This window comes from Tursiops truncatus, chromosome 6 (genome assembly GCF_011762595.2).
Source record: "Tursiops truncatus isolate mTurTru1 chromosome 6, mTurTru1.mat.Y, whole genome shotgun sequence".
Lineage (NCBI taxonomy): Eukaryota > Metazoa > Chordata > Mammalia > Artiodactyla > Delphinidae > Tursiops > Tursiops truncatus.
The window spans coordinates 47,703,319-47,717,347 of record NC_047039.1 but is presented as its reverse complement, the minus strand read 5'-3'; the positions used below and the strand labels follow the sequence as shown (position 1 = coordinate 47,717,347).

Here is a 14,029-nt window from a genome sequence, read left to right as displayed (position 1 = left end):
TCGTATGATATCACTTGTATGTGGAATCTAAAAAAAAAATGGTACAAATGAACTTGTTTACAAAACAGAAATAGAGTCACAGATGTAGAAAACAAACTTATGGTTACCAAGGGGGAAAGGGGAGGGGAGGGATAAATTGGGAGATTGGGATTGACATATACACACTACTATACATAAAATAGATAACTAATAAGAACCTACTATATAGTACAGGGAACTCTACTCAATACTCTGTAATGACGTATATGGGAATAGGATCTAAAAAAGAGTGGATATATGTATGACTGATTCACTTTGCCATATACCTAAAACTAACACACATTGTAAATCAACTATACTCCAATAAAAATTAATTTTAAAATAAATAAATACACCCAGGGTAAATGGACAATAGAAGGCACCATTAATGGGACAGATACTGGAGAAAGGGAACGTGGTGACTATCTGAAGGTTGTTGAAGTTGAGGTTGATGAGATAACCAGATGGACCAACAAGCACTCTGAGAAGTGAAAGGAGACTGAAATAAGAGAAGAGAGGCTGAGGGGTGTGAGAGTCAAACCAGAGACCCCTGACTGAAATCAGAGTAGAGGAGTAGGTACAGGAGGAGGAGGAAGGAAAGAGACCCATGGACAGACTCTGCATCCAATGGGAAACAGCCCCTTTTCAGGGGGGAAGGAGAAACAGAGAAGGAACGTCCCCTACTACAGGGACAGGACGGAGACTTCTCACTGCATACCCTCTGTACCTCTTCAATGAGCATTCCTGGAATGCATACTGGGCAAAGATGGAGACTGTATCAGATATTTCAATCCCAATGTCCTCAAGGGAGCAAATTAAGCCCCAGTCCTACCTGAATAACTCAATACCTCAAGAAGAGACGCGAGGGTATGTAAAGGGCACCAGCAGAGGGTGAGCCGTAGAGGTTTTGCCTCAGTATGTGGAAAATTAGCCCTAGATTAAAACACTGCTCTGGATCCCCCTAACCAACGTTAAAAAGCAGGACCCATGCTTCTATGTGATCTAGTTCAGCGGTTCCCAATCCTGGCAAATGGGGAAATCACCGAAAGACTGCTGGTGGGGCCCACCCTCAGAGAGGATGATTTAACAGCCTGGGAAACCAGTATCACTTTAAAGCTCCCCAGGTGACTCTAGGGGGCAGCCACGGTTGAGAACCACCCACTGACGCCAGAGATGTGTAAGATTTCTCACCCAGTTACTAGAGTTCCCTTTAATTCTCCCCACTACTGATGACATTTTCAATATTCACGTAACAAAGTTAGCAAGTGTTTTTTGCAGCTTTCCAGATGCTAACATATTTTTAAGCACAACCCATTAGCAGGAGTCTCACACACATTATCTCATTGACTACTTAGAGAATCCTGGAGAAGTTCAGTTACCTGCCCAAGACCCCACAATGAACAACAGCCCATGAGGGCTGACCCCAGAGCCGCCCCTCTTTTCTGTTGCTCCTGTGCTGTCCTCAAGCCCAGCAATTCTTACATGTCCTAAGAAGGAGGTGAAAGAAGCACCTCAGGCGTTGTGAGATACAGGAAAGGAGTCAGCGGCGGAACTTTGACTAAAACCCGGGATTTCTCCCTGGACCCACCTGCTTCACCCAAGCATGGTTAATAAAGGCAATGGTCAGGAGAGACACCTGGCAAGGCCAGGACAAGTGAGCGCAAAAATAATTTCCTTTCCTTATTCTTGTTCAACTCTATACCAGTGTGGACATGAGTTTTAGAATACCTTACACTCCTAAGTAGTAAGAATTTCTCTGAATGAGAAATTCAGTTACACGAAAGGATTCCTCTTCCCCAAAAGGAGACCAACAAAAGATGCAAGACTTGGCCCAACCTGGCCAGGGGGGTTTCTATCCTTGTCTGACACTCTCTAGGCTGCAGGGAGGGGAGCACAAACTCTGCGGGTCTGTGCCCATTTTCAACGTCCGCGCAGCTCTCGGCGGGAAGGAAAACGGAGAAGGCCTGAGAACAGCCACGTTCATCGGGGCTGATTCAACGCGGCGCGTTAACTGCTAACAACAGTTAGCAGCAGCCTAAAAGAGGCCGCCGACAAGTGGACGCACCCACCGTGGTGCTGCCTGATTTCGAAGCTCAGGGTCAGGGCTCAGCCTAGCTTTCAGAGTCTGAAATTCCAGGTTCCTGGGCCCTAGGCGCGGGCGCGGACGCCTTACCCGCAGGAGCACAGGTCGCAGATGCACTTCCTCTTCATCGGGGCCATGCACAGGCCTGGAGGCCGGCGCAGGGCATCCCACGCCGCTGCCTCCTAGACGCCGACCGCCTCGCAGGGGGCGCGCCGAGTCTCCTGGGTCTTGGCAAATATCCTGAATACTGACTCCAGAGAAAACTTAAGTGACCCTTTTGCAAACTCCGGTCTTCCGTTTCCTTCCCTGAGCCGGCCTTGCACCGGGGCAGAACAGAGCGTGGACCACGCGGGCCCGGGAGACCGCCCCCTGCACGCACCGCCCCGGCCCCTCCACGCACCGGCCCCGCCTCTGCCCGCCCCAGGCCCGCTGGGCCTCTGTGACGTCACCGGGGCCACGGGTGCACCTGTGAGGTCAGGAATCCTGCAGCGGCCTGCCTGGCAGGCCCAGGACCAAGGTCCCCCGTTGGGCCTTGTTGAAACCTCGGGAAAAGCGAAGACTGTGACGACTTTGGAAAACTCGTGGGTGCACAAGTCAGCAAACGCCCTGCTCACTTGGGCAAAAAGGCCGAAAACCCCACTTTCATCACACTGGGTGGCATTTTCTATCTCTAGGATCCATGGTGCCCCTTGGTGTAGAAAGGCATCCATTTCCAGATCTTCCTTGTGGAAATCGATGCCTTCAGCTCTTCACACAGGCCTCGCACTCTGAGAACAAAGCAGTTTCAGGGCGCCTCGGCCTTGACTGCTCAAGTGGGTGCTCAATCACTGCCCCAGGTGATAGTAATGATGCCGGGGCAGTGGTCTTCAAGTTTCCGTGTGCATCAGAATCACCTGGCTTGATAAAAGCCAGATAGCCACACCCTACCCCCGAGTTTCTGATTCAGTGGCCCTAGCAGGTTCTGAGCCACTCGGATGCCGCTAGGCCAGGGGCCACACTTTAAGAAGCACAGTTTGGGAGATTATTTTGCCCTCTCTATAACCAGCCTTCCCCTCTTATAGTGTTTCTTCAGCTCATCTGACCCTGAGAACCACTACAGAGCCTACCTAGAAACCACTGGCATCAATAACTCTCATCTGGGACCCTAGTTTCAACAAGAAGCCAGGTGATTTGAATCACAAAGCAAACTCAGGAGACACTGCTCGGATGGGTGGTTTGGAATTAAACACGATGACTTCCCCATTGTGGGACATGGGAGCTTCAAGTATTGACAATCCTATGGTTGTTTTTCTTTCCCACACTTCCTCACTCTTCCCATTAGTTTTTGTGAAGGAGTGAGTCAGTAAGTCAGAGGCATTTTAGACTGCAGAACACTCAATATTCAGAGTTTTTTGTATTTTTTTCTTCCACGTTCGGCTCTAGAATAGAGAGCAGCAAAGTATTGGCAACAGGCCAAATTCAGCCAGCCACCTGTCTTTGTATGGCCAGCAAGCTAAGAATGTTTTTTTACATTTTTAAATGGTTGAAAAAAGTCAAAAGAATAATACACGACCCATGAAACATATAAAATTCAAGTTTCGGTGTCTACAAAATTTGTAGAAATATTCCTGATTTTGCCTCTTGGCCCACAAAAGCTAAAATATTTACTATATGACTTTTTACAGAGAAAGTTTGCTGACCTCAGCTCTAAAAAGTCAAAGAGGGAGATCCAGAGGGGAGCAAAGCTTACTGATCATTCTTAAGAACAGGGGAGGGTGAAGCTGCTCCTTGCCTCCTCAGTAGGAGGTCAGGGCCCTAACAGCTGAGGATGGAAACCTGAGGGGACAGGATGGAGACAGGGAGGCTATTGGAAGCCGAGGAAAAGCCTGCATGCCATCCCTTGCCATTGACAGGGAACATCACATGGGCCTTACAGAGGAACTACAGTGATGAACACCAGCCTTCTCTTGACAGCTGTCTTAACATTACCTATGAATCTTCCAGAAGAAAAATGTCACACTCATGCCCCCGGACTTGGATGAGAAGCACCCCCCCACCTTTCAAACTGCCCTTGTGGAGAGCAGCTTTGTCAACAACCCATGGCACTCCCAACTTCCCCCATCCCTGCTCTCAACAGAGGGTGGAGATCTTGAAAGATGAAGATGGTATGGATAAAATGGCATCAACACTGGTACTTTTGTAGAGCTGGTGCTGGACAAGACAACCTTTCCTCCCCCTCCCAGTTACAATTACTGCCCATGTCTTGTTAGTTCCAGACAACTCTCCCCTAACTCATATAAACAACTCTCTGATCCTGTTCCAAAACGTCCTTGCCTATGAAGAATTTACTCTCACTTGCTATGCATTAAACACTTTTGCATACTTTCCCTTAAGCTCTCTTGTCCATGTCTTAAAACTGGCATAAATCTATCTTACCCATATTGCAAACAAGAACACTGAAGCTAGGAGATAAACTCACTCAAGATCACACAGCTAATGAGTACTAGAGCTGAGATTCAGGCCCACTTTGATCTTTCTTTTCAAACTTTTCCTCCCAGGAAATAGAATGAATGGGTAAGCTGGAGATCTTAGGGACCACTGCAAATGGTATTTTATCTTAAAATTTTATATTTACTTCTTAATATGGCCATCTTTAATATTTCCCCAAACTCTTTTTGTAAAATTGACACTCAGTGAAGCTATACAGTTTTCCTGTGGCCTTAAAACCCATCCAACCCCAAACTCACTGCTGTATACCATCGGAAAATCTACTCTTTGTAGACCACTGTTAAAACTCTATAGTTACTCCTCTGAGTACAAAGCACTTTAGCAAACACTGCCTTTTTTACCATCTTTAATTATTTGGAATTGCTAAACTTCATTGGCACCAATAGAAGACTAGCCCATCATGACACATAAATTGGGCATCTACCATTCACTCCACAAACACTTACTGATCTCCTATGATGAATCAGACACTGTGCTGAATGACAGAGACAAGGAACAGGAACCTCATGGAACCTTAATATAGAAGGAGAAGCAGGTGACCAAAATATCGCCCAAGTGTATCATTATGAACTATGTTAAGTATCAAGAAGGATAAATAGGGGGACCTGGTGAATTCTATCAAATATTTGAGAAAGAAGTAACACCAATCCTACACATGATCTTTTAGAAAATTTAGGAACACTTCCTACTTAATTCTACAAGGCCAGTATTACCCGGATTCCAAAGCCAGACAAAATTGTCACACGAAAACTACAGACCATTATCTCTTGTAAATATAAATGTAAAACTCCTTTAAAAATATGAGCAAACTGAACCAGCAATATATATAAAGGATTATATGCCATGACCAAGAGGAGTTTATACCAGAAATACAAGGTTGTTTTAACACTGGAAAATCAATTAATGTAATATACCACATCAGTAGAATAAAGGACAAAACTACTTGATCTTCTCAATGATTCAGAAAGGCATTTGACAAAATTCAATAACCATTCTTGATTTCTTTTTTTTTTACAAAATCCTCAGGAAATTAGGGAAAGAAGGGAACTTCCTCAACCTGATAAAAGTCATTTACAAAAAAGCTACAACTACCATCATGCTTAGCAGTAAGACTGAATATTCCCTGCCACTGTGAGGAACAAAACAAGATGTCTGTTCTCACCACTTCTATTCAACACCCTACTGGAGGTTCTTGCCAGTGGAATAAAAAAAAGAAAAAAGAGTTAAAGGCATCCAGATTGGGAAGGAAAAAATAAAACTGTATCTACAGATGACATGGTCCTATACTTAGGAAATCCTAAGAACTCTACACACACACACACACACACACACACACACACACACACACACACAGAACTACCAAAAACAAGAAAGTTAAAGCTGCAGGAGACAAGATCAATTACAAAATCAATTGAATTTCTACATACTAGCAACAAACAATCCAAAAGTTAAATTAATAAAACAATGCAATTCACAATAGCAGAAAAATGAATACAACACCTAGGAATAAATTTACCCCTTAAGTGCAAGACTTTACAGTGAAAACTACAAAGTATTTCTGAGAGAAATTAAGTAAGATATAAATGAATGGAGAGGTATATATAAATGAATGGATCAGAATATTCAATATTGTTAAGAAGGCAATTCTCCCCTAACTGATTTATAGATTCAGTGCAATCCCTATCAAAATCCCAGCAAACTTTCTGTTACAGAAATTGGTGTGCTGATCCTAAAAATGTATACAAAAGGCAAAGGACCTAAAATAGCCAGACAGTTCTGAAAAAGAACAACAAAAAAGACTTAAACCATTCAATTTCAAAACTTAGTATCAAAATTATAGCTAAAGTAATCAAGACAGTATGATATTAGCTACAGATAAACATACAGATCAAGGAAAAGAATGGAGAATCCATAAATAAACTCTTACATTTGTGGTCGATTGATGCCAAAAAACTGTCATGGCAATTCAGTGAGGAAAGGATGGTCTTTTCAACAAATGACACTGGGATAACTGGACATCCATATACAGGAAATTAAAAAAAAGAGCTTAAACACTCACACCACCTCACACAAAAATTAACTCACAATACACCACAAACTTAAATGGAAAACCTAAAACTGTAAAACTTCTAGAAGAAAGCATATAAGTAAATCTTTATAACCTTTGTTAGACAAAGATATCTTAGACATACACCAAAATCATGATCCATAAAAATAAAAAATTGACATATTGGACTTTATAAAAATAATTTACTCTTCAAAAGACACTATTAAGGGACTTCCCTGGTGGCACAGTGGTTAAGAATCTGCCTGCCATTGCAGGGGACATGAGTTCGATCCCTCGTCCAGGAAGATCCCACATGCCACGGAGCAACTAAGCCTGTGTGCCCAAACTACTGAGCCCGCAGGCCACAACTACTGAAGTCTGCGTGCCTAAAGCCCATCCTCCACAAGAGAAGCCACCGCAATGAGAAGCCCATGCACTGCAATGAAGTGTAGCCCCCACTCACTGCAACTAGAGAAAGCCTGCACAGAGCAAGACCCAATGCAGCCAAAAATTAATTAATTAATATTTAAAAAGACAATTAAGAGAATGAAAAGACAAGTACAAGCAATCCTGAGAAAGAAAATGGAGCTGGAGGACTCAGACTCCCTGACTTCAGGCTATACTACAAAGCTACAGAAATCAAAACAGTATGGTATTGGCACAAAAACAGAAATATAGATCAATGGAACAGGATAGAAAGCCCAGAAAGAAACTCATGCACCTATGGTCAATTCATCTATGACAAAGGAGACACAAATAAACAATGGAGAGAAGACAGTGTCTTCAATAAGTGGTGCTGGGAAAACTAGACAGCTATATGGAAAAGAATGAAATCAGAACACTCTCTAATACCATACACAAAAATAAACTCGAAATGGATCAAAGACCTAAATGCAAGGCTGGATACTATAAAACTCTTAAGAGGAAAACTTAAGCAGAACACTCTTTGACATAAATCACAGCAATATCTTTTTTGATCCACCTCCTAGAGTAATGAAAATAAAATAAATAAATAAACAAATTAGACCTAATTAAACTTAAAACCTTTGGCACAGCAAAGGAAACCATAAACAAAATGAAAAGGCAAACTTCAGAATGGGAAAAAATATTTGCAAATGAAGTGACCAACACAGGATTAATCTCCAAAATATACACACAGCTCATGTTAGCTCTATGTCAAAAAACAAACAACCCAATCAAAAAATGGGCAGAAGACCTAAATAGACATTTCTCCAAAGAAAACATACAGATAGCCAAAAAGCACATGAAAAAATGCTCAACATCACTAATTATCAGAAAAATTGCACATCAAAACTACAATGAGGTATCACCTCACAACAGTCAGAATGGCCATCATCAAAAAGTCTACAAACAGTAAATGCTGGAAGGGTGTGGAAAAAAGGGAACCCTCTTACACTGTTGGTGGGAATGTAAATTGGTACAACCACTATGGAGGTTCCTTAAAAAACTAAAAATAGAGCTACCACACGATCCTGCAATCCCACTCCTCGGCATAATCCTAAACCATGATCCTAAAGGATATATGCACCCCAACGTTCACTGCAGCACTATTTACAATAGCCAGGACATGGAAGCAACCTGAATGTCCATCGACAGCAGAATGGACAAGGAAGATGAGGTACATATATACAATGGAATATTACTCAGCCATAAAAAAGAATGAAGTAATGCCATTTGCAGCAATATGGATGGACCTAGAGATTAGCATACTAAGACAGAGAAAGACAAAAATCATATGATATCACTTGTATGTGGAATCTAATTTTTAAAAAAAGAAAAGAAACCAATGAACTTGTTTACAAAACAGAAACAGATTTACAGATGTTGAAAACAAACTTATGGTTACCAAAGGGGAAACATGGCAGGGGGAGGGGAAGGGAGGGATAAATCAGGAGCTTGGTATGAACACACACACACACTGCTATATATGACAGATAACAAAGGACTTCCCTGGTGGTGCAGTGGTTAAGACTCTGCACTCCCAATGCAGTGGGCTGGGGTTCAATCCCTGGTCAGGGAACTAGATCCCACATGCATGCCGCAACTAAGAGTTTGCATGCCACAACTAAGGAGCTGGCAAGCCACAACTGAGGAGCCTGCTGCAACTAAGGAGCCCACCTGCCACAACTAAGACCCGGCACAGCCAAATAATAAATAAATAAATAAATATTAAAGAAAAAATGATAGTGCCTACTTAAAAAAAATAGATAACCACCAAGGACCTACTGTATAGCACAGGGAATGCTTGTCAGTATTCTATGATAACCTATATGAGAAAAGAATCTAAAAAGGAATAAATATATATACATGTATAACTAAATCACTTTGCTGTACACCTGAAACTAACACAACATTGTAAATAAACTATACTCCAATAAATTTTTATTTTATTTTATTTATTTTAATAAATTTGTTTATTTATTTATTTTTGGCTGTGTTGGGTCTTCACTGCTGCACACAGGCTTTCTCTAGTTGCGGGGAGCAGGGGCTACTCTTCATTGCGGTGCACGGGCTTCTCATTGTGGTGGCTTCTCTTGTTGCAGAGCATGGGCTCTAGGCACACGGGCTTCAGTAGTCATGGTATGTGGGTTCAGTAGTTGTGGCTCACGAGCTCCAGAGTGCAGGCTCAGTAGTTGTGGCGCATGGGCTTATTTGCTCTGCGGCATGTGGGATCTTCCCGGACGAGGGATCGAACCCATGTCCCCTGCGCTGGCTGGTGGATTCTTAACCACTGCACCACCGGGGAAGTCCCTTCAATAAAATTTTTTAAAAGAAAAAAAAAATTGCTACTATGTGAGTGACCACTGAAGCAACTTGGAACTGATGTCAGTGATAAGGCCAACAGAAAGAAAATAATTTAGTGAAAATTAAATAAAGAATAGTTGATAAAGGAAAATAAAAAAGATAAGTACAGACTGAGAGAAATACTTGCACATCATTTATCTGATAAAGGACCATATCCAGAACATGCAAAGAACTCTTACAACTCTTAGTAACACAACCCAATTTTAAAAGAGCAAAAGATTTTAAGAGATACTTCACCTAAGAAAATATATGAATGCTTAATAAGCACATGAAAATATACTTGTGCAGAAAAGAGTTAACAAAGCAAGCCTGAGACTGCTATGCTTAGAAAGTCCTACTTGCAAGGATTGCCCTTGGCTGAGAACTTGGATCTCAGGAGAGTTCCCACCATTCCCTAGTAACAATAACTCACTGTGCCTAAAGTGTAAACACTGTAGTTTACACGGAACACCTACTTTCCTTCTAGGAACCTGAAATTTTGGTGCATGGTAGGTAAATGGTGCCTAAATGACGGGCCCCCAATAAAAAACCCTGGGCTCTGGGTTCCCAATGAGATATCACGGTAGACAACATTTCACACGTATTGTCACAGCTCGTTGCTGGAGGAATTAAGTATATTTTGTGTGACTCCACTGGGAAATGACTTTTAGAAGCCTGTGCTTGACTTCCTCCAGACTTTACTCCATGTGTCTTTTCTCTTTGCTACTTTTGTTATGAGTTCTTTTACTGTAATAAATCATAGCCATGAGCATGACAACATGCTAATTCCTCTGAGTCCTCCTAACAAATCATGGAACCTGGAGGGTGGTCTTCAGGACCCCCAACACAATCTATGACATCAATAATCATTAGGGATATGCAAATTATAACCATAATGAGAGTCCACCTCACATCCATTAGAATGGCTATAAACCAACATTGTTCCCAAGGATCTGAAAAAAGTGGAACTCTCATCCATTGCTGGTAGGAGTATAAAATGGGTCAGTCACTTATGAAAAAGTTTGGTAGTTTCTTTAAAAGTTAAACATATACTTACTGTAATTCTACCCGTAGGTATTTACCCAAGAGATATGAAAACATGTGTCCATACAAAAACTTTAATATGAATGTTTATGGTAGCATTATTCATAATGGCATAAAAACTGGAAACAATCCCCATTTCCATCAACTGGTGAATGAACAAAATGTAGTAGTATATATTCATAAAATGGAGCACTATTTAGCAATAAAATAAATGGAATACTGAAACATGTTACAATTTGGATGAACCTCAAAAACCTTATGCTAAGAGAAAGAAGCAAGATACAAAATAACTATGATTCCACTTACATAAAATTTCTAGAGAAAGCAAATCTATAGAGACAGAAAGCAAAACAGTAGTTGCATGGGTCTCAGGTTGGGAGTAGAGACTGACTGCAAACAGAAGCAAGAGAAATTTGGTGGGGGGTGGTGTGATAGAAATATTCTAAAAATGAGCTGTGGTAATGGAAATGTACTTTATATACAATGGATGAATTATGGTAAGTAGATTATACCTCAATAAAGTTTTTTTTAATATTTCAATTTCATTGGTGTAGAGTTGATTTACAGTGTGTTAGTTTCAGGTGTACAGTCAAGAAAAAAATTTTTAAGAAAAGAAATCACTTGCAAAAAGTCCCCTTCAGTGTCATTATCAAATTATTATTCAGTTTTGAATAATTTAGGTAAAGATTTTTCTTATTTCCAAACAAGGTGGTAGATTAAACATACAGATTTATCTTTCTCTCTCCAAAATCCCATTAAAATGAGAGTAATGGGAGGACGGGGTATGGACAAAGATAGAATAAGAGATAATAGCATCAAATTTGGGGAAGCAGAAAAGCACAAGGAAGAATGGTGCCTGACTTAGCTGACCCAAGAAAACTGAATCCTTAGCCAACAGCAGAGAAAGTTGGGAAGAAGAATTATTTTTACCACAGAACCTCCAAAATGTTCAAGATTCAGCAGCATCAGTGACAGTAGAACACTAGAAACAGAAGGACTGATTGAAGACCTGTTTAAGAAGCAGTTAGAGGATATATGGTGCAACACAGGGAATATAGCCAATATTTTATAATAACTATAAATGGAATATAACCACCTTTAAACACTGTGAATCAATATGTTGTCTAACTGAAACTTATATAATATTATACATCAATTATCCCTCAGTAATTTAAAAAATGAAGCAATTAGACCCACAGATCCCCTCCCCAATTCCAGATTGCCAGGCAATTGCTCCTCACCCACTAATCCCAAACACTTATCAGTTTTTACTCCCTGAAAAGAGTAAACCAGAGTGTCTATGAATTGGGGGAACACCAAGGACATTGAGGAATGGAGTACCATGTTGAAAACAGGAGGATTAAGTGAAGTCTGCCTATAAACTGAATATTAGGACACTGGTTTTCTTCTCCTAGAATGACCAGAATGTTATTTATCAGGCTTATATTCATCCCAGCCCAGCAGAAGAATCTTGGAAGAATCAAAGCAGCCAAACAGAACAAGTCTAAAGATGCAGGCAACAGAGGTTTCCTCAAAGAAATGGCTCAGCCAGATGACTTTCCAATGAACCTCATAGTCTGCCAGTGCTACCCACAGGCTTTAAATGAATTTAAATAGGAGCAGACAGCCAAAAATCACTAGACAATTGAGGAAAGTTTCTAACATGAAAAAGACAGACTAAAACAAAACAAACCAACAAAAGAAATTTGGAAGAAATCAAGACTAAACAGAGATGAAAACTTTCCTTAATGTTACCAAGATCCTCAAAGAGGTAAAAGATGTTTTGTCCAAGAAAATAATTTATATTTGTAAAGGAACTATCAGAAAAAGAAATAGCCTATGGAAATTTAAAATATGATACCAAAATTTAAAGCTCCAAAGAAGAGATGGAAGATTAAGATGATGAAAATCTCCTGGAAAACAGAACAAAAAGACAAATAGAAAATAAGAAAGGGAATATAAAAGCATTAGAGGATAGTTCATGAGATCCAATATCCAGATCACTGGAGTGTGGATAAGAGAGAACAGAGAATACAGAAGAAATGTAGCATCAAAAAAGTCCAGAACATTTTCCAGAATTAAAGGACATGAGAAGGCCCAGCACAAAGCAAACTGGGGCTCAGTTTCAGAACACCAGAGATAATGAGAAAATCTACTTTTTTAAGAGAGAAAAAATAGATCAATAATAATAATAGTAAATAGATCAAACACAAATTAACAGGCATCAGACTTACTAGAAGCTAAAAGACAATGGAGTAATGCCTCTAAGACTTTGAGGGAATATTGTTTCCAACCAACCAAATGTCAGAGTAAAAATAAAGACAATTTCAGAAAGGCAATGTCTTGAAACTTTTATTGCTCTCATGCTTTTTATCAGGAAGCTACTGGAGAATGTGTTCCACCAAGTGAGTGAATAAGGTAAAAAATGAGGAACGGATAGGATCAAGGAAAAAGGGTACTTAAGAAAGGGGAAGGAAATCCCAGAATGATAGTGAAAGGAGATCAGTTCACCTGTAGAGGAGACACTGAGGATCCCAGAACAGATGTTACCAAGGAGATGAAATTGAGTTTGAATATAATGAGATTTTCCATACACTATTTTGTATTATGACATTTTGCTGTATGTTTTATTTCCATAAACTAGAGCAAGGGAGGATATTTTAACTTCCTGTCTTGCACATATGTTAACATAGTGCCCTACACATACAAGATACTCAAAAAAATTTTTTAATTACAAGGTATTCTTTTTTTGTAATTATTATTTATTTTTAAAATTTTTGGCTGCGTTGGGTCTTTGTTGCTGTGCACGTGCTTCTCTAGTTGCGGCGAGCAGGGGTTACTCTTCGTTGCAGTGCATGAGCTTCTCATTGCAGTGGCTTCTCTTGTTGTGGAGTACGGGCTCTAGGCGCACAGGCTTCAGTAGTTGTGGCTCGCAGGCTCTAGAGCGCAGGCTCAGGAGTTGTGGCGCCCGGGCTCAGGTGCTCCGCGGCATGTGGGATCTTCCCGGACTGGGGCTCGAACCCATGTCCACTGCATTGGCACACGGATTCTTAACCACTGTGCCATCAGGGAAGCCCAATATTCAAATATTTTTTATTTTATTTTATTTTTTTCTGAAAAACAGCACTGTTTTTAATCAGTTTTAGTCCAGAATACAAAGCAAGGTGCTAGTTGTTGCCTCAATGATAGTACGATGATAAACAATGGCTTTTTCTTCCCCCATTAAGGCAAGTTACAGATGTGTATCAGATGGACAGGATGAGACATTTGAATAAGTGAATGGAAGAATGGAATACCTGTATTTGTAGAGTATAGCACACTAAAAAGGGCTGTAAGGTGGATCTGGAGTATCCTAACTTAGGAAGCTTCAGTATCCTGAAAACACTGATAAGTTCTGAATGAATGATACTGAATAAAACTAATTCATTCATCTACTTAGAGACCAAGGACAGAACAATGTTATATTTTTACGGGGGTAGTACGGCCTATTATTAGGCAAGTAGACCCTGCAGTTATTCTATACGAGTTCAAATTTCTATTTCAAC

General features: G+C 40.6%; 1 protein-coding gene across 2 annotated transcripts in view; it reads right to left on the bottom strand.

Moving 5' to 3' along the window:
- Positions 1-2,433, bottom strand: part of SAXO1 (stabilizer of axonemal microtubules 1) — a 100,551-nt gene extending 98,118 nt beyond the window's left edge. For both annotated transcript variants that reach the window (XR_012332273.1, XM_019934096.2), the window contains exon 1: positions 2,192-2,433. Coding sequence is in view for 1 of the 2 variants with exons in the window: in XM_019934096.2 (XP_019789655.2) it covers positions 2,192-2,238 (47 nt within the window). In the remaining variant the exon portion in view is untranslated. The remainder of the gene's footprint in view (positions 1-2,191) is intronic.
- Between the last annotated feature and the right edge of the window lie 11,596 nt (positions 2,434-14,029).